The sequence below is a fragment of the Ascidia mentula genome, chromosome 9, assembly GCF_947561715.1.
Source record: "Ascidia mentula chromosome 9, kaAscMent1.1, whole genome shotgun sequence".
Taxonomy (NCBI): domain Eukaryota; kingdom Metazoa; phylum Chordata; class Ascidiacea; order Phlebobranchia; family Ascidiidae; genus Ascidia; species Ascidia mentula.
The window spans coordinates 6,260,705-6,276,546 of record NC_138574.1 but is presented as its reverse complement, the minus strand read 5'-3'; the positions used below and the strand labels follow the sequence as shown (position 1 = coordinate 6,276,546).

The 15,842-nt window shown below is 36.5% G+C and overlaps 3 protein-coding genes across 5 annotated transcripts; all 3 read left to right on the top strand.

The window, feature by feature from the left end:
• The first annotated feature begins 2,452 nt into the window (after positions 1 to 2,452).
• On the top strand, positions 2,453 to 5,306 carry LOC145913052 (proteasome activator complex subunit 3-like). 3 transcript variants are annotated; one of them, XM_083000569.1, is made up of 7 exons: positions 2,453 to 3,518; positions 3,579 to 3,674; positions 4,036 to 4,204; positions 4,270 to 4,451; positions 4,511 to 4,593; positions 4,774 to 4,900; positions 4,959 to 5,306. In XM_083000569.1, exons 1-7 carry the CDS (start codon positions 3,480 to 3,482, stop codon positions 5,037 to 5,039), a joined length of 777 nt encoding a protein of 258 aa, XP_082856695.1. In that variant the 5' UTR covers positions 2,453 to 3,479; the 3' UTR covers positions 5,040 to 5,306. The 3 variants fall into 3 exon arrangements, with proteins under 3 accessions (XP_082856695.1, XP_082856694.1, XP_082856696.1); XM_083000568.1 differs by having other exon boundaries at positions 2,457 to 3,518; positions 4,036 to 4,207; XM_083000570.1 differs by lacking the exons at positions 2,453 to 3,518; positions 3,579 to 3,674 and adding an exon at positions 3,813 to 3,916 and having other exon boundaries at positions 4,036 to 4,207.
• A 1,321-nt stretch (positions 5,307 to 6,627) lies between these two features.
• LOC145914166 (chymotrypsin B-like) lies at positions 6,628 to 8,958 on the top strand. Its single transcript, XM_083001951.1, has 9 exons — positions 6,628 to 6,715; positions 6,955 to 7,092; positions 7,176 to 7,364; positions 7,445 to 7,596; positions 7,655 to 7,752; positions 7,877 to 8,016; positions 8,088 to 8,216; positions 8,380 to 8,525; positions 8,794 to 8,958. Exons 1-9 carry the CDS (start codon positions 6,643 to 6,645, stop codon positions 8,956 to 8,958), a joined length of 1,230 nt encoding a protein of 409 aa, XP_082858077.1. The 5' UTR covers positions 6,628 to 6,642.
• A 952-nt stretch (positions 8,959 to 9,910) lies between these two features.
• On the top strand, positions 9,911 to 15,068 carry LOC145913827 (zinc transporter ZIP4-like). The gene is made up of 13 exons (XM_083001585.1): positions 9,911 to 10,166; positions 10,562 to 10,694; positions 10,814 to 10,947; positions 11,095 to 11,278; positions 12,401 to 12,561; positions 12,963 to 13,146; positions 13,236 to 13,405; positions 13,459 to 13,620; positions 13,691 to 13,849; positions 13,996 to 14,068; positions 14,126 to 14,278; positions 14,536 to 14,723; positions 14,854 to 15,068. The coding sequence occupies exons 1-13, from the start codon at positions 9,936 to 9,938 to the stop codon at positions 14,989 to 14,991; spliced, it is 2,070 nt and encodes a 689-aa protein (XP_082857711.1). The 5' UTR covers positions 9,911 to 9,935; the 3' UTR covers positions 14,992 to 15,068.
• Positions 15,069 to 15,842: the final 774 nt, after the last annotated feature.

Below are 15,842 nucleotides of genomic sequence, written 5' to 3'. Positions count from 1 at the left end.
TACCAACTATTGACGCCTAAATGTCGAGTTTTTTATACTAATCCGTTTTTTACGAGTTTTTTTATACTAATCCGCTTCTGCCATTGACGTAGCATATACCATTTAAACACAAATAATTTCATCATCGTTTTGTAAGATCTACACATTTGTTTTTCCGATACTTACAATCATTCAGTAACATAAATATTTTTTACTTATTTTTCATATTAAGATTTTTTATTTGTGTTAAATAATTTACTTAATAACTTAATAATCTGTTCTTCTGGCAAAGATAAAACGTAACTTTATTCACCGACGTTTCGCCTGTTATTCAACAAGGCTTCCTCAAGGTGAATAACAGGCGAAACGTCGGTGAATAAAGTTACGTTTTATCTTTGCCAGAAGAACAGATTATTAAGTTACAATATGCCTGGCAGCAACAAAAACATTATAATTTACTTAATATTGTGCAAATCTTATTCCTACCAAAAATAGCGCTTACCCCTTTGTACTAACGCAGCCAACGTGTTCCTGTAATAGCAAAAAGGGGTTTAGAATAAAAAATAAGACAGTGACAAGAAAATTAACATAAACTAACAACATTTATACCTTGTGCATCCTTGAATGGTTAAGACCAACAGCAGACGAAAAACAAATTTCGCCTCCATTGTAGGTCCTGCTTAATTGCACCTTTTCTCTGTCGACTAATTCAGTCAATGCGTGAACTTGCTCCATGTGGCAACTAATATAACAGACTTTACTTCCGGCACCAGAAAAAATTATAATCTGACGGATAAAAGATATTGAACCTATTGGACAAAGCCCAAAAAGTTTTACAAAGAACTACACGTCAAGTTTTGGCACCGAGTGTGCTTTTCCTCATTGTTATTCCAGAGTAGAGAGAAGCCGTTCGGACGTGGTGTCAACAATTACACACGGATGTAGATTAATCAATCGCCGCGGAGATGTTTGCCCAACTTCTATTGCTCCAACAACCAAACCTTGGGGGTAAAGTTAATATAGGAAGCAGTAACTTCATCCGGGTGTAATGACGCACGTGAACCTGACGGATTATTCGGCTTTGACGCAGAGATCAGGAATTTTCAGTAAAAGCTATACGTATGGACATGTCTTGTGGATTTCAAAGCATCCTTCTTTAAAATGTTTTTTTATTTGTGCAGTTTATCTCACGGTATATCTTGCTTTCACAAAAAGACTATGATTTGCTCTACGTCCCCCTCTTTGCTTGTTTTCACTGATATTTGCGTTCTTATTTAATTTTATGGGCATAATATAAAAGAAAAATTATTACGTTGTTTTACAGTTTCAACATATTGCTTTGGCGTCACATTTAACGTGCCGTTCAGAATAAGACTCTATTTAGCATCCTAGTGCGTGCAAATGCATCTAATTTGGACACAATTGTGTAGCCAGCTCGAAATTTTGTTCGGGACGAAATATTTCATAGATTTGGGCGAATAAATGATTCTGGTTTGAAACCACGCCTTGCGTAGAGGCAACCAACATGGCGTGCTTGACCGCAAATATTTTTTTGTAGTTAGCTACAAACCAGACTTTTGAAAATCCCAAACTTGCAATTCTTCGACTTGTATATTTTGGAGGGGCAATGACCCCTCCCTGACTACACTAATGTTTCACATACGACAATTGGTACAGATGATGCAGTAATATTTTATGCAATGGCATGATTGACAGGATCGCATCACTGTGCAGGTCCTTCACAGTTATTGTTCAAGATCATTAGGTTTACAGGCTTCGCAGCCGTGACATCGCCAAGTAAGGACCTGCGCAGTGGGGCAAACCTTCCAATCATACCGATGCATGAAACATTACTGCGTTGTCTGATTATATTGGTAGAGATCCCCTACGTATATGTGAGCTCCTGTAGCTCAGTTGGTATAGAGCGTTGGGTCTGATAGGTTAGCCCCGGGTCGTGAGTTAAAACCTCACCGGGAGCTTGATTTTTCAAATTTCTCTCCGACTTGTCAGGAAAAAACAATGTTTGATGTTCTTATTGGTTATCAAGCGAGTCAAAGTGGAAAACTCTACGGTGTAGCTGTAACGTGTAAATTAAAAAGATTTAATGACCATCACATGGTGGCATTTATGTCTTTTTCAAGTTTTTTTTTTCACAACAAAACTTCCGCTATTTCCACGGGATCGCCAAGTTTAGCTGTTTGCTTAAATCAATTAAAAGGCCGGGCACCAAACAAGTCAAGATCAGTCATGCATGAATCATCTAAAATAAAACTAAATAAGATGTGTGTCTATTACCTTGCGCTAATTTTTTTTTAATTTGTTCTATTTTTTTTACATTGTGAAAAATCATTTACGAATTATACTAATTTTAGCTTTAAAAACAACACAACAGAGATACTACACAAAAGGCAACCACGCGAAACCCATTTCTGGAGATAAGTGTGTTTGAAGATGTCCCAGGGGTTTCAGCGTGGTTGGAAATTGGATTCTTGAAAAGCTTGCAATTTTTTGATTCGCGCCCAATGTATGATACCAACATTGTTATTTCTCAATTTCATTATGTATATATACCTACTTTTGAGTCATAATTATGACTACCATCAAGTTTATTTAAGACAACTAGCGCATTATATTGTTTCTGTCCGACAGCTGCATGGTTTAAGACTCTGTTGGCCTTAATTAAATTGTGAAAGGCGGGTGCATGCCCCTGTAATTTACAATTTCGTTAATCAATTTTTTAAACTAAAGCTTGTGAAGGAATTAACTTTTAATGCAAAGAGGACTTTGCTGACCATTAGATTTCTTTAATCCTGCACTGAAATTATTTAGGTGATACATAGATTTTTGGTTGGCCTGAAACCTTTTGCACAGTGTCAGTAGTCTATTATCAGTACCAGTGTTTGTCAAAGTGTGTACCGTAAAAGATTCTAAGGTGTGCCATGAAACTTAAGCTTTTTATAAGCTATTTATTTTTGCAAAAAAATAAGCTGGTCAATACAAAAAAGGCTTGACTGCGCACTATCCATTAGCTATTAAATCATGTTTATTTTGTGACCACAACAAAAAGAACTACAGTAGCAAGACATTATAATAGTGTGGACGTTGATTAAACTTCAGGGGGCCCTTATGATGGCGATTTCCTCACAGGGAATCACACTTTGCCGTTTAATTTTTTTCAAACTATTTCGTTTTTATAATGAGTGTGCCACAATTGTTTTTATTTTTAGTCTGCTGCAAGCAGAAAAAGTTTGAGGAACCATTGGTCTGTACTTATAACATTTAGTCTACATACTCTATGGAGAGACAACAATATCTGTCCGAATTTCTTCAAAAGTTGTCAAATATAGAATGCAATGATTTTCTTTACCTAATTTAATTGCTTTTTTGTACAATGGTTATTGTTTAAATTGAGACAATATTTTATTATCATAGCAAAATCTTTTAATAAAGTATCTTTAGGTAACAAAACATTTAGTTGTTTTATTTTCCAAAAATCAACAATGAATTTGGACATTATGGATGATGACTTGAAGCAACAAGTAAAAACATACCTGCATTTATTACCAACAATATTTTAGTTAATTTTTTTTACAATGAAGGTTGAATCTTTCAAGGAAAATATTACCAAAGAGGCAGAACAACTTGTTAAAGATTTTTTTCCAAGAAAATGTATTGAGTTGGATAACATGCTAAAGGTATGTAAAAATTTAGATAATTGAGTTTTTTGTACCAAAAGGTTGATGCATTTTGCTATTTACCTATGAAGTGATTCATAAAATTGATGTAGTATGCAGTTTTGAAAAATAAAGTTTTAAACATACCTTTTTTTTTCTGTGAGCTACATACAGATGGACCTATGGGAAGGTCTGATCAGTACAGCTTTGTGTAATTAAAGGAAAGTCAAAGACTTCTACTTTGCACTGATGAGACCTTACAGGTCAATGTTTATGCAGCACACAGAATTTATATTATTGGCTCCATGCTTATATACTTCCTATCTTGGCAATTATCTCAATATTGCTGTACAATACCTCTGTTATTTTACTGAAATTTTAGAAAGAAGATATGCAACTGAACATGTCTTCAACAAAGAAACCCATTAATATCCCTGTTCCTGAGCCAGCTGACCTCTCCAATCATAATGATGTTGGTGAAAGGAGTATGAAAGCAAAAAAACGAAAAGTTTCTGACTCAGCTGGAGAGTTAGAAGCCAAAACAACATATTGTAGTAAAACATATTTTTCTTTCACATGGAAGCCACATTTAACTCAAGATAAACAAAATTTTTAGATTCAAAGGTTCTTGTTTTTCCAAATGGCACAGTTCCATGCAATGACCACATATTAAAACTTGTCAATACCATAAAACCTGATATCTTAACATTGATTGAAAAATGCAACACAGTGAGGATGTGGGTTACACTACTTATTCCTAAAATAGAAGACGGAAACAATTTCGGTGTTTCCATTCAGGTATGTACTGTTTTGGAGTAGCCGTGAATTTAACATTGCTTAACTTAAAATGTTCACAGGAAGAAACATTGTCTGAGTTAAGGCAGGTGGAAAGTGAAACAGCATCATATCTGGACCAAATTTCAAAGTACTTTTTTACAAGGTAAATGCAACTGCTTTGTGCTGTAGGCCTGGTTACCAGTGGCCCAGGCTTTTGGTGGCAAAAAGTATGGTAATAATGTCACAAGGTTGCTTACCCCTGAAGTAAAGTTATCTTTGTTATTCTGTACTCTTTAGGTAATAAAATTTAACACATTAGTTTTTTTGTTTTGTTGTTTTACAGAGGACAAATTGTGTCCAAAATTGCCAAGTATCCACATGTAGGGGATTATAGGCAGTTTGTGCAAGAAATTGATGAAAAGCAATTTCTTAGCATAAGGTTAATGACTGCGGAATTGCGAAATCATTATGTAAGTTGGTGAAGTGTTCTATGCTTTCCACTTCAATAAATTTTGCTTTTCATTTTAGTCAACCCTTCATGACATGATCATCAAAAACATAGAAAAAATTAAAAAACCAAGAAATGTTAATATTGATGGAATGTATTGAAATGGTGACTGAAAAAACATTAGAGTGAGATTCTTGATGCAGCAGATGTAAGCCTTGAATGTGAGGAGGTTATTTGGTTTAGAGCATCAAAAAGGATCATGACACCATTGACTTGATTTGGAAATTCAATACTTGTATAAATGCATTTCCTTATTTCCACAATGTTTTATCTTTTAGATTTCTTTGGTGTTTTTTTTATCTCTTTTATGAAACACAATTGTGTGCCATGAAAAGGGCGGCCTAAATAAAATGAAATCATTGCCTCTACGTATTTAGTTGAAAAAAGTTTAAAAGTATCTTCTACAACTCCACGCATTGCGAACTCGTATTCTTTTCTAGACCGTGATGTTGAAGTTTACCTAACATATAAGAGTGTCCTACCATCGCCTATCCTGCCATAAAGAAGTTACGGTAATGGTCAAGCTAGCAATATTTTGACTCCGTGACATTATTTCTATGGCTTGTTTCTCCACTGGTTTTTCATGTTCAAAATGTGTGTGACATCGTTGCGCAACTGTATTTCTGCGCCATCTGTCAGGTTGACGCCCCCGACGCACCATCAGTTTTAAACCAACCAGAAACACGAAAGTTTCGTTACCAAACATGTGCGTTCATTCACACGACCCTTAGAAAAACAACACCTGAAATTAATTCTGTCGATGTTGCACTTACATCCAGCATTTAAAAGTGGGCAAAAAACGATAGTTTGGCAGGGGAAGTTGATGCCAATAATTAAAATGTTCAGTTCTCCGCTGTTACTTTTGTGCTGTTTGTCTGTGGCAATTGCTTTTCCACAACTTATCAGAAACGATGTAGATGGCAAGTACCCTTTTCTCATTTTTAGACGTTATTTAACTTAGCCTTGTACATTACGAGTTGTCTGCTATATTTTGATAAACTTTATCACTATGTAAATGTGTTTTTGTTTGTGCCCGTTACGTTTTAAACGCATTTTGATATAGGCCTACAGAAAAAAGTTGGGGCTTTGCATAAGCTGCGCTGCGTCTTTGCTGCGAGGATAATCAAACCATTTTAGTTTGCACCAGTGACTATAATTTATGTAGACTGCAAAATGTAAATAAGCAATATAGCTACAGAAGGTAAATATGGCATGGTCACCAATGCAAAAGTAGAAGTTATCGTGTCCAGCGCGCGTTCTACCGCAGGATCGCTGAAAAACTTCTGGGAGCATGCGTGTGAAGGGTGACTGCGTATATGCGGTGCACGTGCGTGGAATATGCTTGGTCGGTACAGTATCAAAAAAATAAAGGTTTTGTGACCAGATAACACACCACAAATTAAACAAGCAGAGCACCGCTATTTGGTAGACTGGAAATCAAAATTCTTAGTACGATTCTGTGGTGTCATCAATATACAAACAGTTGTACAAGAATATGTGTCGAAATGCGTTTTATCTTATAAACTTCCAAGCTTATGTTGAAACTTTACGTTTGCAATGTCTACAGACTATGCCACCTTGGTAACAGAAGCTACCGGAATTATCAGTAGTCCCAGTTATCCCAATGGCTATACTTCGTCATCTTCTCAGAGCTGGAAGTTGCGTGTTCCTGGTGCTCTAAGCTATCAGATCACCTTTCTTGATATGGACTTGGACGCAAATGGATGTTACGATTATATTGTGCTGTACGATGACGACAACTGGGCAGCACCTGGGCGTAAATTCCATTTTAATCTTTGTTTACTTTGTAACTTTTTTTAGTTACTGTCCAAATCTTTAAATTCGCACAATCGCAATAAGAATTTAATTATGTTTATGCAATCATATTATTGATGCAAATTCTAAATAGCAATTATTTGGAAATAACCTATAAGCAACAGATATATTGTTGCATTGTTCTAACAATAAAATAAAAAACTTGAAAATCACGCCAATTATCTTGTTTTGTTGTGACAGGAGATTTTTGCGATGATCCTGGAGTTGTAGTAGAAATGAGAACTTCTGAAATGACCGTTTCATTTATAACCGGGAGTAGCATTCTTCCAATGCAGCGTGGAGCTGGCTTCAGCCTTAAATACGTAGCTCAAGGAAACGGTAGGAAACCTACTTTTTCTTGTCATGTAAAGCGTACATAAATGTGACCGATGTTTTGTCATGTGAAACGTGCTGTTTTTCAGTCATACCAACTACTACAGTTAATGTGCCACCATCTACAACGGTAACAGACGCAGTGTCGACCACCATCATACAGTCGACAACAGAGGGCAACACCTTGCCTCCATCAACGACAATGCCCCCAACTCCTCCTGAAACAACAACCATGCCCACTCAACAACCAACTGATCTACCAACTGGAAACTTTCCTCGTATTTCTTTGTTAATTATTTAACTACATTTGTTTTCAATCTACCAAGTCCTCAAGTTTGTTAAAACCACTGTTTTACAGCGGGAAACCAAGATGATAGCGCTTGTGGCAATCCGATGGTAAAGCCTGTAATAACTGGTTTTGATTATGAGGCACAGGGTGCAGCTGTTTCCTATTTCCAATCAAGAGTTGTCAACGGAGAAGAAGTTGTGCCACATAGTTGGCCGTGGCAGGTCTGCAAATGACTTTTCTTTTTTGCCTTCTTTATATTGTGCTGACTATTGTTTTCAGGTTTCTTTACAAGGGTCGTATGGAAAGGCGTATTGTGGAGGAACTTTGATAGACAACTTATGGGTTGTAACTGCAGCTCACTGCGCGGAACTTATATTGCAAGCAATATGTTTATAATTATTTTCAACCTAAATTTATAAAAACACAAACTTATCGAGAAAGTATAAAAGTAAATGAACGATCTGCTTGCACATAATTCGTACATTTTGTGACTTTTGACAGTATTGGAACTTATGGATCCGACCAGGCAGCTCTTGGTATGCACGATAAATCGAGACAAGAAGCTTCCGTTCAGTTAATCGATATCGTTGCAAAGTTCACTCACCCTGAATATGACAATCCTGACCGCAGCCACGATGTTGGTGGGTAACATACTCATACTCATCAAAAATAATTACAAAACTAATTTTTAACAAATAACGTCGTGTTACAGCAATGGTAAAACTTAAAGAGCCTGCTGTGTTTAACGACTATGTGTCTCCGGCTTGCGAGGCTCATTCAGGATGGACCTTCCCTGCAGGAATGCAATGTGTTGTTACAGGCTGGGGAGTCACTGTAGAAGGTACAAAACATAACAAGTATTAAACCATGCAATAAATGTTTTTATGGTTGGAATTCAGCATTTCGTTTGATTGCAATTAATAATGAATATAAGAATAAAAAAAATATTAAACATTTTTCTGCAAGTCATACTTCCGTCAATATATTACACGTGTGTGGTATAGGTGGAAACCAAGGCAGTCAAACTTTGGAACAAGCGCCCTTGCCGCTTCTCAGTGATCAAGCTTGTTACAATCTTTACCAACAAGCAAACCTGGATACAACAGATGACATGCAGTGTGCTGGTGGTCAAGGAATGGGGGCATGTAATGTAAGTAAAATACGTTGATTGAGATTTCATCATTTGAGGACATTTTTTTAAGAAATAGCGTATTACTATTTTCGTATTTTGATTTTGGGCACATCAAAAATATATTCAGATTCACGGAGAAGATTTTTCGCTTTCGTTTGAATATTTTTGAAAGCATTGTATAACTCGAACCATAGTTTCCGATTGTAATTTGTGTCCCATTGTTTTATTTAGCCTTAAACGGTTGAATTTGATTGGCCAAACAAAACTTTTTTGTTTTGCTTTTCAGGGAGACAGCGGTGGACCACTTAATTGTTATGTCAATAATCGCTGGTATCATATGGGAATCGTGAGTTTTGGTGAAGCGAATTGTGACACTGAAATAGCCGGGGTTTTTGCAAGAGTTGCAGAACTTCGCAGTTTTATCGATTCCATTATGGCTCAGTTTTCGTAAGAGAAAATAAATGCCCCTTTGACTCCGGTGACAATCTTTGCATTTACCCAAGCCCCAAATTTGTGTTTGGAGTGTGTAATATGCTTTGTGCTCAATCAGGAAATACCAGAATTACAATAAAAAATCGATTGGAAATTTCAAATCCTGTTGCTGGAATATCCAGGCCAAGAGCGAGTATATGCCAACGTACAAATTTAAATATTTACTTTTAAAATTCATCATACAATTGTCTTGTGACAAACGTAAATTACGCTAATAGCGGAGCGAATTATCAACGTGGTGATTTAGAAAAGGCACACTCTAATTTGTGTCGTGACATTCAGCGATTGTATTGTTATGCAGTTGCAACATTCTGATTAATAGTTCACATACAGTCACGTAAACGCAGATAAAATACAACACAAAAGTCGGACATTTGGCTGCGGTAAAAACACATCCAACTCACTCCTGTTGGTAGCCCAAAAAAATTTGGCTTACATTGCTGCCGAAGGGAACGACCAGAGTATTCCCCGCGGAGCGCGAGAAGAAAGAAGACAATTTAAACGTAAATAACAATTCCTCAGTTACGGACAAATGACGGCAAGTTAGCGCGAATTTTTGCGATACAAGTCAGTTCGCGTTTGTTCAGCAAGTTCCTGCCCGTGTACACACAGCGAGAAATATGTTGGCGGTCCACGCGGGAAATACTGACAGTCCAATTATACAGCATCGTGCATATATGGCCTCAGGTGCTTGGTTGTAAAACAAAATAGACAGGTTCAATGGAGCTCTCTGCCAGCTACATTTTAGTGGGTGCATTGTATTGTTAAAGCGTATGTACATGTCACGAGCTGATTCATAATGCATACGTTGTAGCCTTTAGCGAATGCGCATGACGTGATGCTAAAGGAATATTACTTTCACTTCACCTGCATTTTTAACAGCATATCTTATTGTAATATATAGTTCGAAAAGTTCCACTTACAACAGGTTAGGAAATGAAGCTGTCGCCGATTTTGTTGGTAGTGCTATATTGCCTCAGTGCTGAAAGTTTTGCAACAGAATTGAATCAAGCAGATAATGCAGATTCGGGTGATATTGGATCCGGCCAAAGTGAAGATGACCACGGAGAGGATGATCATGCCTTTGAATTCTTAACCGCAATTACAGCCAGGAATGTAATGGACAAAACTACATTCGAAGCTCTCTTGCAATCATTCAATGAAACGGTAACTTATTGTATCATTTCGACATTGAAAGTAAATTAATGTGTGGTACAACCAGCAGTTACCCAAAAACTATAAAAAATAATATAACGTTGGTGTTAGTAACCACTTTGAATACTTACGAGAACCAAGGTATGCGTAACACAATAACGTATCTTAACATGCAATGTTTCATACAACAAAATTGAATTCCAATGAAGTATTATTGTTACAGCGTTGCATAGATTAGACATCATACACCAAGATGTCATAAATGGCCGATTCGTTAGCGATAACCACGTTCCCTAAGGGCGAATACTAAGGGCCATGATTATGTCAATGTTGTAGTAGCTAAATGTACAATTAGACCCAGGAGCGAAATCATTACATATAAAATATTACGTATTTTATTTTTGCAGTGTCTAACAAGTACCGACGTGTTTTCGCGCTTCAACATTTCTGATAGCGGTGCTTTAAGTGAGGACCAATTTATTGAAATCGCTCCATATGTTGCCCTGCACCTAAAGGAGGGTTTTCCGTGTAATGCTTCACGTAAGTTGGGCTTAAAATAAACGTATGTATAGCAAAAATAACGTACCCGATTTCAAAGAAACCAGGACCTTGTAATTTCAACAACGACATAATTATTATCATTATCGTTCAAATTTCAGTTACCAAAACGTCGTTCGGCGACTGGATAGTAAACTTATTTGGGTCGACAACCGTTTGCAGGAGGGATTTCAACTTGTTAATTGACGAAATTGTAGACAACGGAAAATTTACGCCAAATCCATCTTCTGAAAAGGTGCTTCAGTTTATTTGTAATTTTGCACATTTTTGGTAAATAGTGCCCGAAACACACCATATACTGTATACTGTTAAATCTATAGATGCCAATATTCGACTATGATAAAAGGCTATTAGTATTTTTGTTATTCTGTCACTATTACAGTGTTTCGGGGGCGGAGTGTTATTGGAGACAGATTGTACGTCATCTGCAGTCGAGCTCAAATCATCTCTCATGAAAATGATTGCCGCAATGATACGTGGGGATTGTATCTTACCTCAACCGACGTACTTCATGGATGAACTAAAGGAATATTTGCAAGCAACTAGCGGAAAAATACCCATAGAATGTATGTGTTTTCTCACAAATTGTAACTTTATTTGCTATAAAACAAGTTTGGATTACGCTGTTGAAAAGCACTTTATAGGTCTATTATGAAATAGATAAATAACATTTGAAAACACTATAAACAAATTTACCAAGGTTTCTGTAAACAAACAAGTTTAATTGAATGACGTAACTGGTCTAGGTCTAACTGACCTATAGCTGACGTCACAGAAAACATGTCAATGTGTCAATCTTTTCTCCAATATCGGCCAACCTTTTTGCTGGCCTGACTGACGTAGAAAAAAGTCTCGCGTGAGAGGTGGCGTCATTTATATAGATATAAGTCAAATAAGTTCAGCGATCTCTAAATCGTTGCGACAGCGAGAGATACATATAGCCTCCAACAGCATGGAGTCGCTGCATATCCAATAGCACCAACCACAACCTAACGTACCATAGCCTACATGTGCTCAACTATACCTTTTAAATGTTTTACTGTGTTTATTTATTGTTTATTTAATTGTGATTACCCTGGTACTGTGTTTGGTTGTGTTTCCGCCTTAACGGAGGCTTGTTGATGATAAATGTCGTCACGAGCAAGTTAGTGCCGAAACGTCCTAAATAAATAAAACATTGAGGAACATAACTTACGGCTGTACAATTCTTTGAAACAAACAATATAGCTCAAATAACCGCTCTGAAATTCATTAGCAAAGGCTTCGATTGCATCCACAACCATTGTCATTTCGCATTGACAATTTGAAATGTTTGCTAATTAATTTCAGAGCAGTCATTGCGGGTTATGTTGTTTGTCTTAAAAATAAATCATTGTTTTAAGTGAGCTGCTGGCAGCTATACAAATTAATATTTTATACAATATGATTAATTTTTTCTCGCAAAAAACTAACGTTTATAATTTAATTTTTATTTTTAAACAAATTCAAAATAACAACACGTTGGAACAAAAACACTTGCGGGTCTTAGAAAACTTATTTTGAGCACAACATTTATTAACATAAAGCTACTGTTTTGTGGCTTGCTGTCACACAACTTTTATTAATTATAAGTTGTTTGTGAATCTACTATCGACATGTTTTATATCATAGAACAAACAATCATATATTGTGTTTTTTGTATGTGGTAGCTATTGCAAATCTACTGAAATCTCTAAATATTGGAGGCAAGACTCCACTTGTAATTGATGAAAGTCATGATCACGATGCAGAGGAAAGCAAGCCTACAGAAGTAATAGTTGTCGGAGATAGGCACAAACGAAGCACTGACGCGAAAGAAGATGAAACTAAGGTTCGAAAAGGGCTCATCTTAGTAGCTCACTCATCATTTTGCTTCAATATAGTCTGTGAAATGTTTTATGAAAGTAAGAATTAAAACCTAAAAATATTAACACCCGCGCAAATGCAATTACCGAAACACATTTCGTTTCACGGTGCATTCCAATATTTTTACGACGAGTGCTTTACATATTGCCATATAGTTTGGCAATTTGAATACATTTTGTGAGAAAAAGGAGAATGAAGGTAGCTGCTGCCAATTAATAAAATGTGTGTCCCATAATATGTTTTTTCGAAATTTGCAGTGTAAAATTTTGAAACCCAGTTGAAAAAAGTGTAATCAATATAGATAACATTAGGAAACGATAAAATGTGCATATGTTTTGTAATCATTTCAAACCTTGATTTTTGCAGTGCTACTCAACATTGGATTTCGTCAGTATATTTGGAATTGACAGAAATAACTTCAGTTTGTCAGATTTTTCTTCAATATGTCCAGCGATTATTCAGCAAATTGTCAGTGGGGCTTGCCAGAGAGAAAAACATGATGATTTGGAGGAGGTGACCAAAGTGGACACAAACTACACGACTGCTATGAGTAAACACTTGAGTTATGCGTACATAGGCCATGAACCTCTAGTTTTGTGAAATAGACCAATAAAGTTTGTATTATTTTGCTTCTAACAGAATACGGCTATGGAACAGCAGCGGTTTTGGTGATAAGTATGCTTGCATTTGGTGGACTTCTTCTTTTTCCGCAAATAGGAACTAGTGGGTACCAAATGACAATGCAATTTTTTATTGCGCTTGGAGTGGGAACGTTGTCTGGTGATGCACTTCTTCATATCATACCAGAGGTAAAAATACCATTGCCACAACAGCACAAATTTCTACATTATTTTTGTATAAGGTTGTTGGATTACACAAACATGGAGAAGGGGATGAACATGACCACGAGGAAGAAAGCGAAGATGACAAAACTTACATTTGGAGAATATTGGTGGTCATCGCTGGAATATATGCTTTCTACTTGTTCGAAAATGCTTTACGTTTGTGGAATATTTTACGAGGGGTAGACCTAAATAATTGGCAAATAATACTCGTTAATTTTTTATTCATATTTTCAATTTATTTGTGCACAGACAAACGTCACTTTTCATGTGCACGATGATGATGGTCACACTCATCATCATGAATCAGGAACTAATCACGGCCAAAGTCATACCACCACAGCAATCACGGTTCCCAACAGTACTTGTCCAAACTCATGCAATAATGACGATGAAATAAAAACGTCGGAGGTAAATATCAATCTATTTAAAAATTTTGTTCACGTAGTATTGTTAAAATCATTTGTTGAGAATTAAACCAGCATATTTTCTTTGAGGAAAGAGCATTTATTCAGAACCACTTCTTTAATAAGTTTGAAAAGATCATTGTTTTATAGACAATAAAAACCGCACATCCTTTGAAAACACCCCTGACTGGAGACGAAGAGCCGAAGCAAGTGATTTGCTGCGGTACATGTTTACTTAATTTGATATCGGAAGTATATAAAACATTTTGCTTCTGCTAAGGTATCACCCCTATCGGAATAATGGTTCTTGTTGGGGACATCCTTCACAACTTTGGTGACGGAATTGCTCTTGGTGTAGCGTTCAGTTCAAGTTGGGTTGGTGGTCTGGGTGCATCAATCGCCATATTTTGTCACGAGCTTCCTCACGAATTCGGTTAGAACAAAGCAGTTTGCATGTTTTACTCACTTCTTTGCTAATTTTACAAACAATACAACTGTGGTGATTGTTTTAAAAAATCCTAAAATAAAAAAAAAATACATTCAAAATAGAATTTATTTAAAAGCATTCCACTTTTAATGGATTGGTCTAACCATAAAGATCAAACGTTCTGCTAATGATACCAGGCTGATTCTGTTTTAAATTGCTTTGTGTGCGATTTGCTTAACTGTATATTTCGTTTCAACTTTAAGGTGACTTCGCAATTTACCTGAAAAACGGGATGTCGAAATGGAAAGCGCTGGGATTCAATTTCATGGCGGCCTGCTTTGCATTTATTGGCCTTTACATTGGTTTGAGTATTTCCGAAAACCCAGAAGCCAGAGAATGGATGTTGTCTGTAATTGCCGGCATGTTTTTATATATTGCACTTGTGGACGTGGTAAGTTTTCATAAAATACAAATAAACCTGCACAGAATAAAATTCTTGTCATAATTGTACGAATATTTCGCATATAGACTATAAGCTAACTATAAGCCCAGGCAACATTATTCGTTGTAACATTTAACAGATGCATGAGATGATTGAGGAGCGCACAAAGATGCCGATTTTGCAGTTTTTTATTCAAAATATTGGAATGTGTTTGGGATGGGCGATTTTGCTACTTCTCGCCTTATACGAGGATAGAATCAAATCCGCCTTGGAGTAGAATATGTTTGGTTTGTTAGTGACTATTGCTTATCAGTGGAATTGTTTTGAGCAAACTTTTTTATGGTGGTGCCTTTGTACAGTTGTGTTGGTTTGGATTAATAAACATTTAACATGTCGGATTTTTAACCGACAACATATGAACCCGCTTGATGAAGAAATAACTTATATGTATTTTCGCTGCTTAGAGCCTTTTGAATAAAACTTTTTTACTGCAATTTAAGATACCTGTCCCGTTGTAGTAGACCTTATAGGGGTACGCCCCCCGCCTGCGTGACCGTGGGGTACGACTGCTTTTCGGGTCTCTCACCCAAAGGATCCGACTGAGTCTCGATGGCAACTCGGCCTCGTAGGCAGCTTGCCTTCCTTATCTCAAGGTTTACTGTTGGAGTTAAATAACTCCTTTACACAAGTCTGTGCGTCTTCTAAATAGTCTAAATTCCGACTAAACACATACGTCCACCGAGCTACAAAACCAGCCAAAAGTTGTTCATAAATCCGTTTGTTGTCGACAATCCAGTAATATAATACAGCACAGCACAGAAGTTTCTTTCAAGCAGAACCAACAACCTAGACCCTTACACAGCAACAGTAAAACACACTGATTTGGCAGGCGCTAGTAGCTCTGCTTATATAGTCTGCGGTTGGCCACCTGTATTGATACCTTATTTGGAGTTGTTGTGCGACTCGAATGCAACCTGAAGTTGGCCGATTTGGTCGATTACGTCAGTTATTTATTTATAGGTTGTTTATGTTTTGGTTGACTTTGTTTTCTGAATAACTAAAATTAGTTATGTTTGTTTTAGCTTTATTTATCATTTGCGAAAGAAGTACTTGTGTTTAAATTAAGCT

Bases quoted from the DNA above. Each gene is read 5' to 3' on its own strand.
- LOC145913052 (XM_083000568.1), top strand. From the start codon at position 3,480: ATGAATTTGGACATTATGGATGATGACTTGAAGCAACAA. The intron at 3,519-3,578 runs GTAAAAACATAC...TTTACAATGAAG, and splicing joins ATGATGACTTGAAGCAACAA to GTTGAATCTTTCAAGGAAAA. The intron at 4,594-4,773 runs GTAAATGCAACT...GTTGTTTTACAG, and splicing joins TCAAAGTACTTTTTTACAAG to AGGACAAATTGTGTCCAAAA.
- LOC145914166 (XM_083001951.1), top strand. From the start codon at position 6,643: ATGGACTTGGACGCAAATGGATGTTACGATTATATTGTGCTGTACGAT. The intron at 7,753-7,876 runs GCAAGCAATATG...GACTTTTGACAG, and splicing joins CACTGCGCGGAACTTATATT to TATTGGAACTTATGGATCCG. The intron at 8,217-8,379 runs GTACAAAACATA...TGTGTGGTATAG, and splicing joins CTGGGGAGTCACTGTAGAAG to GTGGAAACCAAGGCAGTCAA.
- LOC145913827 (XM_083001585.1), top strand. From the start codon at position 9,936: ATGAAGCTGTCGCCGATTTTGTTGGTAGTGCTATATTGCCTCAGTGCT. The intron at 12,562-12,962 runs GTTCGAAAAGGG...TGATTTTTGCAG, and splicing joins CGAAAGAAGATGAAACTAAG to TGCTACTCAACATTGGATTT. The intron at 13,147-13,235 runs GTAAACACTTGA...TGCTTCTAACAG, and splicing joins AAACTACACGACTGCTATGA to AATACGGCTATGGAACAGCA.